Source organism: Phyllosticta capitalensis (genome assembly GCF_038381095.1).
Source record: "Phyllosticta capitalensis strain CBS 128856 chromosome Unknown BKA78scaffold_5, whole genome shotgun sequence".
NCBI lineage: Eukaryota > Fungi > Ascomycota > Dothideomycetes > Botryosphaeriales > Phyllostictaceae > Phyllosticta > Phyllosticta capitalensis.
The window spans coordinates 928538-946326 of NW_027117443.1; the positions used below are offsets into that span (position 1 = coordinate 928538).

A 17789-nucleotide genomic window follows, 5' to 3' on the forward strand; every position below is an offset into this window, starting at 1 on the left:
GTAGTAATCCTGGTCTGCTTGGACGCGTCCACTCGTGTCTCGGACTCATGGCGCTGGCTTAACCACCACCTCGATTCGTTCTCTCTCCCTCATACTCAAATGCTGATCGTCAGGAGAAGCCTCCGCTGACGTCGCAATGACTCTGCTGGTGATGCACTCGACCGACTACTTTCGACGAGTCCCCGTTGTGGCGCCCGTCGTCTACGGAAGCGTGCCAGCGGCATCCCACATCCTTGGAGCACCTCCAACTGCCCGCCGAGCTGGAGCTGTGGCTGTGGCTGCTGGCTGCTTTTCACCCTCATTTCCCAATTTGTAAGGAGCCATGGTGGTGGCCTTGTTTCCGTGCCGCATCTCCAAGTCATCAAGTCGCTGTTGTGCCACTCCAACGGCTTTGATTCGAAGGCCGCCCGTCTCCGCCACCACCACCACAAGGCCCGCTTCCAGCGGCCACGCGCCGGCCCTGTCCCCCCGTCCTCTGCCTCTACCCGAACTTGGCATCCCCGAACTGGCCTCTGCATGGTCTGTCCCGTCAACTCTGCTCCTGTTCCAGTTTTTCGAATAGAGTGCTCCCGCCTCCGTCATCTCGTCAGTCTCGCGTGGCCAAAAAAGCAAAACAACAGAGCCAGAACCCTACCTACCTCCGCCTCAGCCACACGTTGCGTTTCAAGCCTCGTTCCAACAGCCCTACAGAAAGGTACCTGGGAACTCCTGGGTAAACGCCTTCGAGGACTCTCACTCCACGTCTGCCTGCGTCTGACTCGTCAATCCACGCTTTTGGACAGCCAACGCATCAACGGCTCGCGGTGCCTCGGTCTGCGCAGTCCCAAGCAAAATCACAGATCCACTCAGTCACTCGTGAATACTCTATGGAGTACATTGATGTGAGAAGATCATGCCAGTGCTCAGATCCATACGCCGCAAATCGCAAATCCAAACAATTGATGATTTACAGTCACTCCCGGCCTATCACAATTTTGCCTTCTTTCCACCCTTGACGCCCTTGACAACCTCGTTGCTGAGCAAAAAGTCCGGATACTGAATCTCTGCTCCAGGCCCGGTGCTCCCGTTCAAATGCCATGCTCCACCGTCGACGACCAGAATCTCACCATTGACGTAGTTGCCCGAGTCGCTGAACAAGTACACGGTAGCATCGGCTATTTCTTTCACTGTTCCCCATCTACCAGAGGGCACACCTCGCCCCGCCACGGCTGGATCCGAGTTGGCTTTGGTCGAGAGACGTTCCATTCCCTCAGTGCCACGAATGGGACCCGGGGCGATAACGTTGGACGTGATGCCCCTTGGCCCCTGCTCGATGCACACGGCGTGTGCGAGTTGGTCAACGCCAGCTTTGGCGACCATGACGTGGGATTGAAGAGGCATTCCGGTATAATGTATCGTTGCAGACACAAAGATTATGCGTCCACCGGTGCCCTTGGCAGGTGCTACAATTGAATCAGTGCCGTTCCATCAGTCCAAAAGCGGGTTGCTCACGGGTAACTCCATCCGTCTTGTGCTTTGCGGCCGATTCAACAAGATAAGGCAACGTTGCCTTGACCGTGTTGTACGAGCCGAGCACATCAATGTCCATGACGGCCTTGAAGGCGTTGGTGGACAGGTTGTTCATCGAGGACAAAAAGTTGCCCGCAGCCCCAGCGCTACAATGGGTTAGTGATCAGCAAGCCGGACTGCTGTACAGATGGCGGCATGGTCCATCCGAACGACCTGGGGTAACACACATGACAAAATCAATCGACCCAAGCTCTTTTGCACATCTATCCGCTGCAGCTTGCAGGCTCTCTGGATTCCTCACGTCGACGTTTCCGAGACCAAGCACCTTTGCGCCAGGTCGCGCCGTCGCAATGTCGGCAGCGACGCTCTCCGTCTTCTCGACCTTGCGACCGATGATGCAGGCATTTGCGCCGAGGTGGACGAGGGCGCGGACTTGGGCGCTGCAAATTGTGCCTGCGCCGCCAGTGCAAAAGACGACTTTGTTTGCTGGTTGCGAGGTTTAGCTAAGCTTTTGACAGCTCCCTAGCTTGCGGAATGGCGTACCAAAGATGCCGTCTCTCCACACGTCGCTCACGTATGCGGATTTCGGGAGAGGCATGTTGACGGACAGCTCTCCTGAAGAAAGATGATGATGGGGCGGAGCAGAAGGGGAATGATGTGGAGACGGCTTTGCTATCGAGCTCGGGTATTGAGGTCTGCGGAGATAGTGTAAGGCTGAGGTGCTCGAGCTCTGGCCAAGCCGAGGTATCTAGCTGCGATTACTACAAGCGCGACGGGATAGGTTCTGCAAGGCCGGGAAAAAGTAGAGAGCTTGGGATGAGCTTCATGAGCAACAGGATGCAGTCTGGGTTCTTCTGCAATGCCATTTGGCAGCTGCTTGCTCGTCCAGAGCAGTCAAAGACTGCACGTCAGAGGTCCAGGTCCCGCTTGGCGCTCGCGGGCGGGCCAGCCTGAGCCAGCTGCAACAACCGACAGGAACCCAACCTGAGCAAATCCGACAACTGAACCTAGCCCTCCACTCCTCATCCTCGACACCAGTCCATCTGCTGCCCCCATCGCCACCCCGCGTGGTCCGCCCCAACCTTGATACTCGGTCAACCGGCTTGACACTCTCCATCCGCAATGGCACCCACCGTTGCCGTCTGCAAATTCGTCGGCACAATAAGCCTCGGTCTCCTCACCGTACGTCATTGCCTCCTCGACTTTGGCTGCATCACCCTACCATACTCGACCAAGGTCTCCCACATGCTGCATCTCGCAACTGACGTTCAATAAAGGGCGTGTCGTACACTTTGAGCAGCACGGCCCTGCCTGCTCTGCTCGAGCTCCCCACCGCCGCACATGCCTACACAACCTTCCTGACGCTCCAATCCAGCGCCAAGCAGCACATCCGGGTGTTGACGGCGACGGCCGTGACCTCGCTCTCCCTTGCCTTCATCCTGTCGCCGGCGCGGGCGCGACACCCTTACTTGCTGTGGACTTCGCTGGTTGCCGCCGCCGGAGGGGCCGTCGATTACGCGCTCAAGCGCCAGGAAGACGCGCTGCGGGAGAGCGCCGGCGAGGCCAACGGCAACGGCGAACGCAGCTGGGTCGATGTCGAGCGCGGCGAGGACTTCAACGGCGAGACGGTCCGGAATGGCGTTGACAAGTTCCGCGTTGCCGAAGGTGCTAGGGCTGTCATCAGCGGACTTGCCTTTACGCTCGGCGTCGTTGGCGTCTGGGGCGACGGAGCTTAGAGGATGAGGATATGAATACGAAGGCTGGCTTGATTTCCATCATGCCAGGCGATACAACGACGAAAGGAAACGACCAAAGACATTGCAGATGCCCGGGAACTCGGATGTGGGACATCCATGACGAGAAGCGCATGAAGAGGAGTGAGGGACAGGCGTTGGGAAGTTTCTGATGTACTTATTTTTTTTCCTCTCCGTCGTCTCCCCTTCTCGGTTTGATTTGAGCTTTTTCTCTTTCATCTCCATCATCTCTCTTCCACTCTTTCTCTCGGCTCCAACCACCGGCTGATTCGACTCCAATCACTTCCTTTGTACGTGAACTGGGCGATACCAGCCAGGGGCACTCACCACTCACTCCCTCCATCGGAATATCTAGACTCTTGGTGGCATCCGATTTTGACGCATGAATGCCGTGCCCAGGTCGTTGATTCCTTGTACAACACGGGGTCCACGAACCCCAGATCGCCACATCCACACCCACGCATCACTGAACCGCCATCCCACACGCTCCCACTCGTAAAAGATAAGAACACTGGCGCCCATATTCTGCAAACGTCTCCCTCTCGTCCTCCCAACTTTGCCCGTCATCCTCGTTGGTCGGCGGTTAGCAAGGAGGCCCTCTCTCGCACTTTGACGAATGAATGGCAGCTGGCCGAGCACCGCTCCTCGCATTCCTCTCATCGGCCTCTCCAACCAATCCTGCCCCGCCTCCGCCTCCCCTCCAACAAACGACCGCTCCTCTGTGCCTCCCTCCAGCTGACATGTCTGGCCGGCACGCTGCGCTTCCGCGCGATAAAACGGGCGTTGTACTACGCAATACGTTCCGTCTCCCTCGCTTCGAATGTCGCGATCATGTTGTCTCTCTCCAGACCACGGGCCGACCTCTTGCTGAGATGCGCCGTTGATTTCGGGTTCAACGTCGATTGTACCATTCAGTCCGTCTCCTTCGACGTCGTCTTGGCGCACTGTCGTCGCTATGTCTTTTGCCGGTGTCCTACTAGAAAAAGGAAAGAAAATCAGAAATGGCAAAAACAATTTGGACTCCGTCGTGGTTTTGGAGCGGTGGATGGGGGGCAGTTGGAAGTGCCGGAAGGTCTGACCATCTATCCCCCTGAAACGATGCAAGAGTCAAATCTCCTAGTAAGAGACGAGCGACTGAAGTCGAGGAGTGGAGAGTCTAATTGAGAACTGGCGCAAAAGAAATCCGAGTAGTTGGCCAAACGGCTCTCAAGTCCGGTGCTTTGAGAAATTACATATACTCGTGAATGTCGTTGTACTACCCGACCTGCGAGGTTTCTCTATCGTCCGTGGACGACGGTGTTTGAATCGAGCTTAAAGATCTGACTCTCCAAGTTGGTCAAAGGCAAGTCAAAAGAGTTCAAATCTTTCGGTTGCACATTTTTTTGAGCCCCGTCCTCCCGTCCTACTTTCCTTCTTCGGACTGAACCCCACCAATGATTTTTCCAAAGTGTCGACGATTCAACGACATGGACGTCACTGTGTTTTGCAAAAGGGGCCCTCGCTGTAGTTTTCAAGCGTCCATTCGAGTCGCAAGTGGATCTCACCTCTCACGTGCTTTTCAAGTCCGTGGCGAGTAATTACGTGACTTACTTACTTCATGAGCCATGAAGCCAATCAGAAATACTCCTTCATCACCGTTTTTGTCGTCAATGACGTGTGGTCTGATGTCGGAGTCGTCACGAATAGTACCACTGGTAGCATATCAGCGGGATTTTCTGTCGGGAATTTTGAGTACTTACTTCGGCCAGGACTAGGCCAGTACAAGTTACTCCTTCGTGCCGAAGACGACATGGAGCTTCCAATCCACATCCTTCAGATTCTTGAAGCCGGAAGTCAGAAACAAAGGCGATGTAGGAGGCACTGAAGATCGACAGCAACTGAATGCATCAAAGGCGGAACTTCTTTCCAGAAAACATTTTGAAGTCCAGCGAGGGCACTCTCTCGTCAAAAGAAAACTTTGGCTCTGGTATTTTCATAGATCCGGGAGGTCCCCCTATCTTCATGCGGCGTCCCCCGCAAATCTGATTTGGCTCAGCAGTATAGACTGTGAGATGGTCTGCGAAAAGTACATATACTTATGGAAACAACCTATCAAGAATTAGACATGACCAAATTAAGCTTTCTGGTCTGGAGGAGCATGAGTCTCAGACGGCCTTGGTTTAGATTTGAAAACCGAGATTTGCGCCATTGATCCACTTAAAGCAGCCCGAATGCGAAAAGGTGGTTTGCGGTCGTCCCTGTGGTTTGCCAGGAGCGAGATACCTCTTTCGCTTCTGTTTTGATTTTCGGATAACATGGCGGCGACTCGTGAATGGCATGGCAAATCTTGACCGACAAAATTTGAGTATTTTGGACTGAACAGGTGCAGATCTGGCTTCGAATCAAATACATTTGAAGGCTTTCTTGCATACCATGATAAATCGGCCAAAGAGAATTTTTTGATTGTACTGTGTGGCCATGCTCTCAGGCTACATTTGCAGCCATTCACTTGCGATTTTCCAATGATATAGAGATGCATCGGCTTGGTCTACCATGGCAACGTCTGTGGTATGAGATGGCCATTTCAATGATGACGAGTTGCGGACCAAAAATCTGAACTTGGGCTGTGCGGATTCTTCTCATCCTAATCAAACTCGCCGTGCCACGGCTCTTCGATTCTCAGCCTTCGTCGCTGGCAAGCAGCTGCGGGCCATGATCTTGAGAGGCTTGTCGGATGAGGGTTCCAGTTGAGATGGGAAGTGATCCCAGTCTGCAATGCTTATAAGGAGTTGACAAACATAATATCATCAGCAGAGAAACCGGCGCGATGTGGCAAAGATGCCCAAAGTCCTCACTGGCGCGACGTGGTACAAGCCAAACCAAATTGTGGGAGAGGAATTGTCGAGCTGTCGAGGGATTGTCAAAGGAAGGCAATGACGTCATGTCCCGAGTATGACATGCACAAGGAAGTTGTAAATGGGATTCGAGAATCACGTGATATTCAGCCCTAAGTCATGTCGTCGCGCGCCGCGAGCACTCCCTCTCACCACCAACCACCACTTCACCAACTTCACAACCCGCCGAGCCTCCACCATCTTCGCATGGTGATCTGACCCAACAACCATGCCTATCCCCCAGATCCCAGGGGTCAAAGCCTCTAAGGAATTGGCGGATGGGTTCCGCCGTGAAGTTGCCCAGCTGCTCGGCCGCAGGTCATTATCCTTCCCGGGCGCACAGCCTGTTTCCTTTGCGCGCAAGCACCTCGCAGAGCTTATGACGCGCGACTACTACCTTTGCGAAAAGACGGACGGTATCCGATGCCTGCTATACTTTACAAGCGACGGTCCTCAAGAAATCCACTACCTCATCGACCGCAAGAACGACTACTACTACGTCCCTAACCTCCATTTTCCTGTCCCGAATGACGACACCTTCCGCAAATTCCATGAAGACACAATCATTGATGGAGAGCTGGTCTACGATGAGGAGGAAGATGGTCCCAAGCTGCGCTTTTATGTCTTCGACTGCTTGGTTCTGGACGGGGAGAGTCGCATTGAGAAGACTCTGGACAAGCGCCTTGCTGTGCTTCGGGAAACCGTTTACAAGCCATGGCGCAAGCTGTTCAAGGAGGTACACCCTGGAGAGCTGCAATTCCAACCATTCGAGATCATATTCAAAGAGATGTCGTTCCCATACGCGCTCTCGCATACCTTCGACATCAAGTTCCCGAGTCTCAAGCATGGCAACGACGGGCTCATCTTTACCTGTCGCGAGACGCCCTACGTGTTCGGGACAGACGAACATATCCTCAAGTGGAAGCCGGCCCACGAAAACACAATCGATTTCCGCCTCAGGCTCGGCGAGTTCCCTCCTCTTCATACCAATGGCACAGGCTCCGGCGAGTACGAGCCTGACTTCGATGCCAAACCGAACTTCGATCTCATGGTGTTCTACGGCAACAGCGACTACCGCCCTTATGCACCCCTCCACATCACCGACGAGGACTGGGAGGTCATGAAGTCGGTAGATGACATGCTTGACGGCCGAATCATCGAATGTTACAAGGATCCGGAGGGTCGCTGGCGCTTCAAGCGCACTGATGACAACAAACCGCACTTCCGCGACGACAAGCCCGAGGCCAATCACATTTCGACGGTCGACAAGGTTCTGGAGAGCATCGACGACGCCGTGTCCAAGGAGGATCTCGTTCGGAACGAAATGCGCATCCGGGAGGCGTTCAAGAAGCGCGAGGCGGAGCGCAGAGCTCGCGATGATGCCGTTCGCAAGGCGCACGAGAAGCGCAAATGGGAAGATGAGCAGAGACGGAAAAGGGACCATGAAGCCGATGGCGCGACAAACGGCGACTATGCTGACAAGCGCCGCCGAGCCGAATAGGGGCGAAAAAGAGTATCTTATTCGACTTCATGAAACGACACCTCCTCGTGCATACGAGGTAGGAGACGGACATGCCAGGGGTTCCTTTTATTCAGAATTTTTGGAGCATTATCCAAAAAGGATCTCATGGAGAAAAAAGCTTTTTCGAGGTCAGTCTGGCGCATTGGCGTTCACCAAAATTCTTTTGATACCCCCGTTTGCTGCCATGGGAGTCGATAGGCGATGCATTTGATTTTGGAAAAGGCGTTCTTGATTTTCATCATCTTCCTCCTTTCTGCTTTTTTCCCCTTCCAAGTCTAAGTGCATAAACGAAAGGCTATCTGCCGGGAATAAAAGTTTTTGCATGCTCGCCTTGGGCCAAACCACATTTTCAGGGGGTGCCAGTTTCCTGCCGGTATGGGTATATTTATAATCAAGGCATTCTCCCTCATGACTATGATCCTTTTTCGCGAAGAGTGACCAGTCCACCTTTGCCTGCTCCCGTAAGCGTTGCTCCATTGAATTTGATTAGTAGATGTGTGCGTCGTCGAAGCCAGCCGGGCCCTCGGCCATTCATCCAAGCTTGTCCAGCAGCTTGCGACGCCTCCTATCAACGAGCTCTTCTTGCACCTCTTCCAGCGTAGGCAAAGCCCAGCCGACACCATCGCCCGAATCGCCCGGCAACTCCTGCCAATCGTCGGTGCTGTTGTTTGCTCCCCGCCGGCCGTTGGCCGCAGCACCCTCGACTCCATCGAGGTCGTCCGGCAGCTCCAAGTAGCGGTTGAAGGCCTCCTCCTCCTTTTGCTTCTCGTACGCCAGCAGTGTTCCGTCCTCCTCGTCCAGGTTGTAGCCGTAGTACGACGCATCGACGTGCTTGCGCAGCTCCGCTCGCGTCTGCGCGCCCTCCTTGTCGTGCTGTTGCGGCGGCGCGCGAGCCGCCTCGAACAGCTCCTTGACGCCGGGCAGTTCGCGTGCGCGTCCGAAATACCTGTTGCGCAGCCAGCGTCAGCCAACGCTCTCCGCAGCCATCCTCTCCCCGTCCAAGAGCAGAGCGAGGCTGCACATACCTATACCCCTTCCCACCGCCCGGAATTTCCTTGCCGTCCTCATCCACCACTCGCCCGCCACGCATGTAATTAGGACCACCCAAATTCCGTATCTGGACCTCCCACATGTGCTTCTCGCGCATCAGCTTGTTGATCTCGTCGTTGAGGTCGCGGATCTGGTAGTCGCTGAGGCTCTCGTCCTGGATCTTGGACACCTTGCGCGAGACCTCCTTGAGCACCTGCCCGCGCCACTTTTCGCACGTCGGGATGCTGTCGATCGACGTGATGAGCTTGGGGCGCCGCGTCCGCGACACGTCGAGGATGCCCAGGTCCGCCGCTTGCGCCGCCCGGAACCGGAACAGCATTGATTGCGCTTTTTCGCTGTTGCGTGCCTACCGTCGTCGTGTCCATCCTTGTTAGCTTGTGGCATTGGGAGAGGAGTGTGATCTGGGTTGTTTCGGCGGGAGAGGCGTGTTTGCGGCGTGGGAGGTGGCGCGTGTTGACGTACCATGTTTGCGAGTTGTGTCCAGCGGCGGATTTAGTATTGGTTCAGAATTGAAGGGTGATTCGATTGGAAGGTGAGTGAGCGAGGGGTAGTCTTGTCGGCGTGAGAGTTGTGGTGTGGAGGGCGTGGAGGTGGGTTGTGATAATGGTGACGAGGTCTGGTTGTTGCAAAGCGAGGGACAAGCAAGCTCCTCCGCGCGAAACGAAAAACGGGCCGGGATCCACCTCAAGCACGCAGCCCTACGTAGCTCTCCCCACCAATGACTCGACCTGCCAAGATAAATGTACAGGCCCTTCTACCATATCTGGCACTATGCGGGGTGCATTCAATTGTGTCGTTTCGTAAGATCCTCCGCGTTGCCCGAACCAATATCGCCGATGATCAGTCATGGATTCGGTGGCGCATGCAGGTCCTCACTCCATTGCTGATATTTATTCAAACGCTATCGAAACATGTACAAGATGAACAGAATCCTGTACTCGAATCCTTTTAGTCGACGCCGGCGTAGAGATCGACGACAATATTAACCGCTGCAACCAAAATTTCCGCCGCAATCAAGACGATTACAACCCATTCCAACAGTTCCGAATGCGTCACCGTCAACTGGTCCTTCAGCACGGCCAACAGGTCTGCAATGACATCCAAACGTTCAGTCAATAGTCCAACACGCTGGTCCATCTCGAGATACTGGCGCACCGCCTGGTAGACGGGTTCAAGTTGTGGCTCGGCCCACATGAGCTCGGGAGAGTCCAGCACCGAGCCCTGCAAGTGGATGTTGATGCGCAGGATGAACAGCTCGCCTATTTGCATGTTGATTTGGCGTCGAGAAAGGTTGACTTTGCCGGTCGAGGCAATCATGGCGGGAATTTCTTTTGTTGTTTCGATGGTGCCGTCCACCAAATCTTCGTAGAGAGAAGTCTGTGGTCTCATTAGTATGGACAAGATAAAGCAACAGCCGCAACCGACCTTGACACTCTGAGCCAAAGCATGACTGATGGCGAGCTTTGTCATGTAATTCTTCTTGTCGCGCAGGCTGATAAAGTCGTTGTATATGCGAGCCTGGTACTCGCGGGTGTAGTAGAAATTGAAATCCTCGGTCTGTATGTCGTCCTTTCCAAGCTTTTCATTCTCGAACCTTGCAATCTCCCTCAGAAAGCGATGCTCTTGCGGTAAAGTCATGCCCCATATGACGACAGTTCCATAGTTGAACAAAAAGACTTCTGGCGTGTGGACCTCGGTGTCAAAGTCGAGTGATTCTCGGCGCGAGCTTCGGAGAGAGACTTCGGTGATGGCGTCGTCTGCATTTTCTCCGCTTGCCTTCACATTATCCATCGACACATTTCCAGCCTGGTTGTGAAGGTCTATGAGGTCGCCTCTTCTCTGCTCCGTGTGCTCCTCTGCAACTGCGGAATCCGAGTGTCTCCGCCCCATTGGGCGAGATGGACTGTCCGACCTCTCAGTAGTTTTTCCAGACTGCCCATCTGCACCCACGTTGTCCTTTCCGGCCCGGTAGTTGTATGGCGTGTATATGCACTCATCGAAAAGCTTGGGCAGCGTGGCCCGTGTCTTGGCTCGGCCTTTGAGAAATCGCATGAGTTCGTCCATGCGGTATGAGCCTGCAGTGCAATATGCCGTTACACGAGGTAACCGGTCTCGGTCTTCCTTGCCCAACCTCGCCGCATCTCTTCTTGCGGTGGGATCTTTGATTCTTGTGTACTGCGAGTAGACATCCTTGCCGCCGTCTTCATCCAACTCTTCCTCGGCCTGTTCCGGGTTGGGCAAAAGTTTGAGCTTCTGAACATTTCTTGTCGTTCTCTGTGGTCCTATTTTTGCCTGGGGGATATTTGGAGGAACGAGTGGAGCCCCTTGGCTGTTGCGGCGGCGGAGTTTGCTGTTTAATGCGGACAGCATAGGCTGGCCAGCATTTTGCTTGTTGCCAACAGGGGCAATGGGAAATTGTTGCGACGGACGGAGGGCATTGGAAGGACTTGCGGCGGAAACATTGGGGTTGAAGGTAACAGTCCGCTGGGCTTTGGCAGCGGGAGACTTGGAACCTAACAGCGGGGCGGACTCTGCGGCGTTACCAGAGGAGGCCATGGTGTAGCCGGTGAGTCAAGACGACTACCTAGGGCAGGAAGGGCTAGATGTCGAGGAGGAGGTGGTTGTTGCAGAGTGCAACATGGTGGGAAGTGGAGAGGACGTTTCGTCGTGGTGAAAGAAGCTTCGACCTCGGTGGCAGCCGTCCGGGTCATGGATGACGTTTGGCGCACGGCCATGACAAGCAACCAAGCAACCACGGCAGCAAACCATCCAGGGCACCCAACCACCACGCCGGCACCACCTTTGCGTCCGACCCATCGCATCGACATTACATTACGCCAACAGTAAGTCAAACTCTCCAGTCAGCCCTCTTCTCACCGCGCAACTCTTGGTAAATCCATCTGGATTCCTCTCGCCCATTAGTGCGTGCGCTGGTCATTTTTTGCTCCGCATTCCACTTTGCGCTACTCCGATAGCGCGCCATCACCCATTCTGCTTCCCCAGAATTTTTTCCAAAAGGCTGCTGTGGGGAAGAGCCGCTCATATTTCTTTTTGCTAACCTCTCGATTTCAAGGGTCGACGCTCAAGTCCCAACCACCGGCCATCATGGGACACCTGACCACCTTGGCGACATGCCAGGTAAGTCGTGCTAACAGCCCCGCAAGTGTGGTCGCCCAGCATTGATTGTCCTGCAGCTTAACCAGTGGGCTATGGACTTTGAGGGCAACCTCGAGAGGATCCTTGAATCCATCCGCCAGGCAAAGGCCGCCGGTGCCGCGCTGCGCGTCGGCCCGGAGCTCGAAATCACTGGCTATGGCTGTCTGGACCACTTCTACGAGTCCGACACCTTTCTGCATTCTTGGGAGATGCTCGCAAAGATTTTGACCGACACTTCGTGCCATGGTATCCTGCTTGATATCGGCATGCCCGTAATGCACCGCAATGTCCGCTATAACGCGCGCATCCTCTGCTGCAATGGCCAGATCCTGCTCATCCGCCCCAAGCTGTGGCTAGCCAATGATGGCAACTATCGGGAGATGCGCTACTTCACGCCGTGGAGCCGTCCCCAGCATGTTGAGGAGTACTATCTACCCAGGATCATCCAGAACATTGTAGGCAAGGTCAAAGTCCCCATTGGCGACGCCGTCATTTCAACCAGAGACACCTGCATCGGAGCAGAGACCTGCGAAGAGCTATTTACCCCAAATGCACCGCACGCGGGTATGGGTCTGAACGGTGTAGAGATTTTCACAAATTCGTCGGGCAGCCACCATGAACTCCGCAAACTTGACACGCGTATTTCACTCATCCTGGAGGCCACGCGCAAGAGTGGCGGAATCTACATGTACTCTAACCAGCAAGGATGTGACGGCGACCGCCTCTACTATGACGGCTCGGCCATGATCATCATCAATGGGCAAGTCGTCGCTCAAGGTTCCCAGTTCAGCTTGAAAGATGTGGAGGTTGTGACTGCGACGGTAGACATTGAGGAAGTCCGGGCATACCGCTTTGCCCCGAGCCGCGGGCTCCAAGCTGTGCAGGCTCCCGCATACCAGCGGATAGAGGTCGACTTTAGCCTCTCGGTCGAGGGCGGCCTCCTCGATGCAAAGATTGGCCCGTCAAAGGCCCGTCCTGTCTTTTACCATGCTCCAGAGGCCGAGATTGCCCTGGGACCTGCTTGCTGGCTGTGGGACTATGTGAGACGGAGCCGTCAGGCTGGTTTCTTCATACCCCTGTCCGGAGGAATAGACTCCTGCGCAACTTCAGTCATCGTCTTCTCTATGTGCAGATTGGCTCACAAGGCCATACAAGAAGGCGACGAGCAGGTCATTGGAGACGCGCGCGCCATCTGCGGCGAGCCCGAAGGCTCAAGTTGGGTTCCTTCAACCCCCCAAGAGCTCTGCGGTAGAATCTTTCACACATGCTACATGGGCAGCACAAACTCGTCCGCCGAGACGCGCAACCGCGCAAAGGACCTGGCCAAAGACATTGGCGCCTACCATACAGACCTGAACATTGACACTGTAGCCGATGCTCTGAAGACGCTTTTCACCACGGTAACGGGTTTCGTGCCACGCTTCCGCGTCCACGGCGGCAGCAGCACCGAAAACCTTGCGCTGCAAAACATCCAAGCGCGTCTGCGCATGGTGATAGCCTACCTCTTTGCGCAAATGCTGCCCCTGGTCCGAGGCCGCAAGGCACCGGGCAGCCTGCTCGTCTTGGGATCGGCCAACGTCGACGAGTCGCTCCGCGGCTACCTGACCAAGTACGACTGCAGCAGTGCCGACATCAATCCCATCGGCGGCATTTCCAAGACGGACCTCAAGGCCTTCATCAAGTGGGCTGGCCGCGAGTTTGAGATGCCCATTCTCGATGACTTCATCACCGCGACCCCGACGGCGGAGCTGGAGCCCATCACCAAGGACTATGTGCAGAGCGACGAGGCGGACATGGGCATGACTTGTATGACGACCCTTCCCGAGATGATTAGGACAATCGCGGCTAATAACTAGCAGACGACGAGCTCTCCGTCTTCGGCCGCCTGCGCAAGGTGCAAAAGCTGGGTCCGTTCGGCATGTTTGAGCGCCTGCTGCACGACTGGAGCGACCGCATGTCGCCGCGGCAGGTGTACGAAAAAGTGCGGCGGTTCTACTGGTGCGTAAACCCTCTCTCCCCGGGCCACTTACCCATCCATCGATACTTCAGCCTGCTGTGCCCTCGCCTAAAATAGGATCCAAAAGGGGGAGGTGCTTTGTTTGTGGTTGTTGTTTCTTTTCCTTATCAGTGAACTGACGCCCGCCTGAACCCGCAGGTACTACGCCATCAACCGCCACAAGATGACGACCATCACCCCTGCCTACCACGCCGAGGCCTACTCGCCCGACGACAACCGCTTCGACCTGCGCCCGTTTTTGTATCCCGTTTTCAGTAAGTCCTGTTGCCTTTGCTCCACCATCCCCTTCTATCTTTTTTTCCTTTCTGTCTCCCTCGCTCCTCCTCTTCCTTCAGTGGCTAATCTTGCCGTCCCCACCAGGCTGGCCGTACAAGAAGATCGAGGAGGCGCTGCGCAAGCACGAGGAGGGCAACGTCAAGGGCGAGCTGAAGGCCGAGTAGTGCGTCATCGCTCTGTTCGCTGTACAGAATACGGGCACACATGGATAGAATCGGGGGGCCGGTACATCTGCGTCACCGAGACAAATAGACAAATATAGAACTTCGAACATGGACGAGTAACTCAGCGATTCTCCTCGTGCGTCCGTCTATCGTAGCAGCGAACATACAGAGCAGCAGTAGGCATGCTTGTTTCGATATTTGAAGACAAGCCAAGAGAGGTGACGTGCAGTCAAAATGCCCACTGACCCCACGGCCCCGCCAACGCTTTGCGCACACATTGTTTGGGCAAATACTCATTCATATAGACAGATGGACACGACACGAGCAACAAGGATCACGAAGCGACGGTGGAGGACAGGTAGTGTGTGTGTGGTATTCGTCAAATGTCCAAGCAGCCAACGGCCAAGCCAGTCGGTTAATTGTTCTACCGCCAAAGAGCGCAGCAACCCCTCAGGCGAGGCAGGATCCGAGACGGCGGGGGAGAAACGCCCCGGTACAAGAGAGGAAGTAGTAGCAAGTTAGGTAGGCAGGTAGTTAGGGGAGAGAGGAAGAAAAATTCGCTGGAGCGGAAGGGTATCTAAGTCGTACATTCATCGTCACCTTTTCAAACGGGGAGGAGGGGGCAGACGCAAGAAGAAGGAAAATGTTGTGCCCCACCCAACCACTGCGCCTGGATCTTGCGCAAGATTTCGCACCAAAAACCACCACCGCCACGCAGTAGTCCCAGGGGAGAAAAGAAAAAAGATCTGAAAAGGGGAAGGAAATCGCTTTCGCTCCTTGGTTGTCGCTGATCCCCATCTTTCCACCGTGAAGCGCCTTTGATAGCAAAAAAGACTATCCCGAAAATTCGCCAAGGAAAAGGGGATAAAAGATGATGAACGACTTGCTATAACCCCGTGCCGCAAGCTTGAGACTGTATCCGTATCCCGTATCGATTCCACCTAGTATGGATCGTGTAAACGCCAGGTCCCAAGGAGTTTGGTCCAACCCGATATCCCAAAAGTCAAGAAGATGATGTCGTAGGAGGCGATGCCTCTTTAGATGTATCCGAATTACCATTAGCTGTGGAGCCGCTGTTCGACTCTGAGCCGCTTTCGCCTGACGACAGGGCCGACTCTGCTTTCAAGCCCTTAACCGCATTTTCAACTTCTTCAGATGCGATCTGCTGCCATTTCTCTCGTGTTTTCTGCTCGGCAAGATTGGCTGCATCTCCCACTCGGTCGTACATCATGCGCGAGATGTTCATGTTGATGTCGGTGTACTGATCTTTGTTGACCTCCTGTTTGATGTACAAAGGCTTGAGTGCAGCCTTCACCATCCGTTGTATTTCGGCTTTGGTCGAGAAAGACATGTTGACGCGAGCTGGAGAAGTATCCTTTGATCGCGGTGGACTGTCGTAGGTTGATCTGTGCGAATTCCGGCGACGCCGCGGCGGCTCGTCCGGTCCGCTTTCATTGTAGTCGCGTGAAAATCTATCGTCATCGGCAGGCGAGTAAGGAGCAAACTGTGGCGCGGCAGGGAAGATGGGTGTGATGGTCGAGGACAAAAGGGGTGAGGATGGTCGTGCTAGCGTCAGAGGAGGCGGTGTCATGGCGCCAGGAGTGGGAATCCCAGAACCGAGTGGCGATCCGCCGGGCGAAGACAGTTGTGGCGGCGACGATGGCTCAAAGGCGCGCATTGCCGCTTTTTGCCGCCCTGGAGCGGCTTCCGCAGCTGGTGTCGAAGTTTCAACCTCTTTCAGTAATGATTGAAGGAAATTGGGACCAGTATTTTCTGGTCCCGATTTCGATCTGCGGCGCGAATCCAGGTCGTTGCTGTGGCCGTTCATGATGTTGTTTGGCCGTGCAGCCGACGAGGATTCACCAGCGTTTCCGTTTGAAGGTCCTGCGGCATTGTTGGCTCTCCTTGTGCAAGGCCGTTTGAGCTGACGCTCTGGTTCTTGTTGAGGCTCTGGGGAAGCCGAAGGTGACTTTCGCTTGCGCCTGTTCGCGTTCGGGACTGCCACTTCTCTGGCCTTTTCGAATGCATTCCATGCCCGAATTTCTTCTTGAGACTCCGGAGCAGGAGGCGCTGGCGGGGATCGGGAAGGCGCGAGTAATGCAGCCGCATGCTCTCGAAATCTCTGAGCGTTGCCCTGACGCTCGGCGGCTTCAACTCGTCGTTGATATGCAGCGAGTTCGCGGCGATGTGCTTCGACTGCAGCCGGACCGGTGGTTTCGTCGTCGTAGGGAAAGTCGAGATCGATGCCGGTGCGACGATGAACTTCTTGCCAGACCCGAGCCCAAGGGGAATCGGCTCTTCTTCCAGTTGCACGGATGGCCCGTTCGCGTCTTGTAAGCCGGGAATTCACTCCCGATCGAGTATGATTTCGCTCGCGTTCCCGTTCAGCCAAAACAAAAGGATTTTCCATGCAAGTCTGGCAGTACCATGCCCCAGAAGGCAGCTCATCCAACCCGGCGCAAAAAACATGGCAGGGCTGTTCGCAGTTGTCGCATAGCATGAGGTGTTCTTCATCACCGAAGTCCTCACAGACCATGCAAGGTTCGAAAGACGGCTCATCGAGTTCGTCGTCAACGATCATGGAAGGATCCAAATCCGCGACTTGCTGTTTGTCTTCAACAGCATACGACGAGATGACTCGACCTGTAACACGATTCGTTAGCTGATTGGTGATCTTGAGTGAACATTATCTAGCTCATATCAGGCGGGAGCATACTGGAAGCAGCCACGAAGCATGGGCAGCAACTGAGTTGGCCGCTTGGCTTTCCTGCGCCCGTCCGTCCGATGGTGGCTCGTTGCCGCCTGTGCGACCAGAGCGTCGTTTACGTATTTGACGACTTACCTTCTAGTCTTGCCTTGAGCTCGACTTCGTTGAAGCTTGCCCGGCATATGGGGCAGCTGTTGGCTCGCTCGACCCAGGGCTTGAGACATTCATTGTGCAAGTTGTGGCCGCAGGGTAAAAGGTGAGCAATTACTTCGTCATCAGCCGGCAGAGGGTCATCGATGGAGGTCGGGTCGGGAAGCTGGGTTTGGAGCTTTGAAGATAAAGTGGGTTGCGCAGCTTCAAGCGAAGCGTTATGTCGGAGGTCCGGGAGCGGGTCGACGTCGGGTGGCGGGTCCGGACTACGAGACAAGAGGTCGCCGAGACAGACGATACAAGTCTCGGCCATGAGGGCGACGAGTGAGTGAGTGGGAGCAAGAGGGAGTGAGGGAAAGTGAAATCATCAAGGACGGATGTTGACAGGAGATGGAGGGTTTTATGGGACGAAGTCAAGAGAGAAGGACGGACAGCCCGAGGCGGCGGGGATTAAGAGGCGCTAAGTGAACGCTTGGGCCACTTGATGGCCGTCGGTGACGGTCTGCCAGTCACAGCCCAGCAGGCACGTGCCAGACAACCATGGGACCAAGACGAATCGAAGAGCAAGCAATCAAGAGAGAACAACCTGAAGTAGTGGTGGAGACACAAGG

The 17789-nt window shown here is 54.9% G+C and overlaps 7 protein-coding genes across 7 annotated transcripts; 3 read left to right on the forward strand and 4 right to left on the reverse strand.

The window, feature by feature from the left end:
• Positions 1-742: 742 nt before the first annotated feature.
• Positions 743-2255, reverse strand: BKA78DRAFT_132848 (putative peroxisomal 2,4-dienoyl-CoA reductase SPS19). The gene is made up of 4 exons (XM_066882630.1): positions 2053-2255; positions 1737-1995; positions 1492-1655; positions 743-1442 (listed from the first exon to the last, which is right to left on the reverse strand). Exons 1-4 carry the CDS (start codon positions 2105-2107, stop codon positions 967-969), a joined length of 954 nt encoding a protein of 317 aa, XP_066744211.1. The 5' UTR covers positions 2108-2255; the 3' UTR covers positions 743-966.
• Positions 2256-2322: 67 nt separating this feature from the next.
• Positions 2323-3265, forward strand: BKA78DRAFT_132837 (uncharacterized protein). Its single transcript, XM_066882629.1, has 2 exons — positions 2323-2691; positions 2787-3265. Exons 1-2 carry the CDS (start codon positions 2632-2634, stop codon positions 3243-3245), a joined length of 519 nt encoding a protein of 172 aa, XP_066744212.1. The 5' UTR covers positions 2323-2631; the 3' UTR covers positions 3246-3265.
• A 3100-nt stretch (positions 3266-6365) lies between these two features.
• On the forward strand, positions 6366-7637 carry BKA78DRAFT_250993 (mRNA-capping enzyme subunit alpha; the record flags this gene model as incomplete). Its single annotated transcript, XM_066884620.1, has 1 exon — positions 6366-7637. One exon carries the CDS (start codon positions 6366-6368, stop codon positions 7635-7637), a length of 1272 nt encoding a protein of 423 aa, XP_066744213.1.
• Positions 7638-8189: 552 nt separating this feature from the next.
• BKA78DRAFT_331429 (Isy1-like splicing factor) lies at positions 8190-9173 on the reverse strand (the record flags this gene model as incomplete). The annotated part of the gene is made up of 3 exons (XM_066889876.1): positions 8190-8604; positions 8684-9054; positions 9171-9173. The coding sequence occupies 3 exons, from the start codon at positions 9171-9173 to the stop codon at positions 8190-8192; spliced, it is 789 nt and encodes a 262-aa protein (XP_066744214.1).
• A 342-nt stretch (positions 9174-9515) lies between these two features.
• BKA78DRAFT_313992 (sporulation protein-like protein RMD1) lies at positions 9516-11379 on the reverse strand. The gene is made up of 2 exons (XM_066888427.1): positions 10134-11379; positions 9516-10085 (listed from the first exon to the last, which is right to left on the reverse strand). The coding sequence occupies exons 1-2, from the start codon at positions 11262-11264 to the stop codon at positions 9657-9659; spliced, it is 1560 nt and encodes a 519-aa protein (XP_066744215.1). The 5' UTR covers positions 11265-11379; the 3' UTR covers positions 9516-9656.
• Positions 11380-11461: 82 nt separating this feature from the next.
• BKA78DRAFT_313995 (uncharacterized protein) lies at positions 11462-14452 on the forward strand. The gene is made up of 6 exons (XM_066888428.1): positions 11462-11551; positions 11782-11846; positions 11903-13670; positions 13724-13862; positions 14020-14135; positions 14242-14452. The coding sequence occupies exons 2-6, from the start codon at positions 11814-11816 to the stop codon at positions 14319-14321; spliced, it is 2136 nt and encodes a 711-aa protein (XP_066744216.1). The 5' UTR covers positions 11462-11551; positions 11782-11813; the 3' UTR covers positions 14322-14452.
• An 872-nt stretch (positions 14453-15324) lies between these two features.
• Positions 15325-17491, reverse strand: BKA78DRAFT_331432 (uncharacterized protein; the record flags this gene model as incomplete). Its single annotated transcript, XM_066889877.1, has 2 exons — positions 15325-16964; positions 17164-17491. 2 exons carry the CDS (start codon positions 17489-17491, stop codon positions 15325-15327), a joined length of 1968 nt encoding a protein of 655 aa, XP_066744217.1.
• Between the last annotated feature and the right edge of the window lie 298 nt (positions 17492-17789).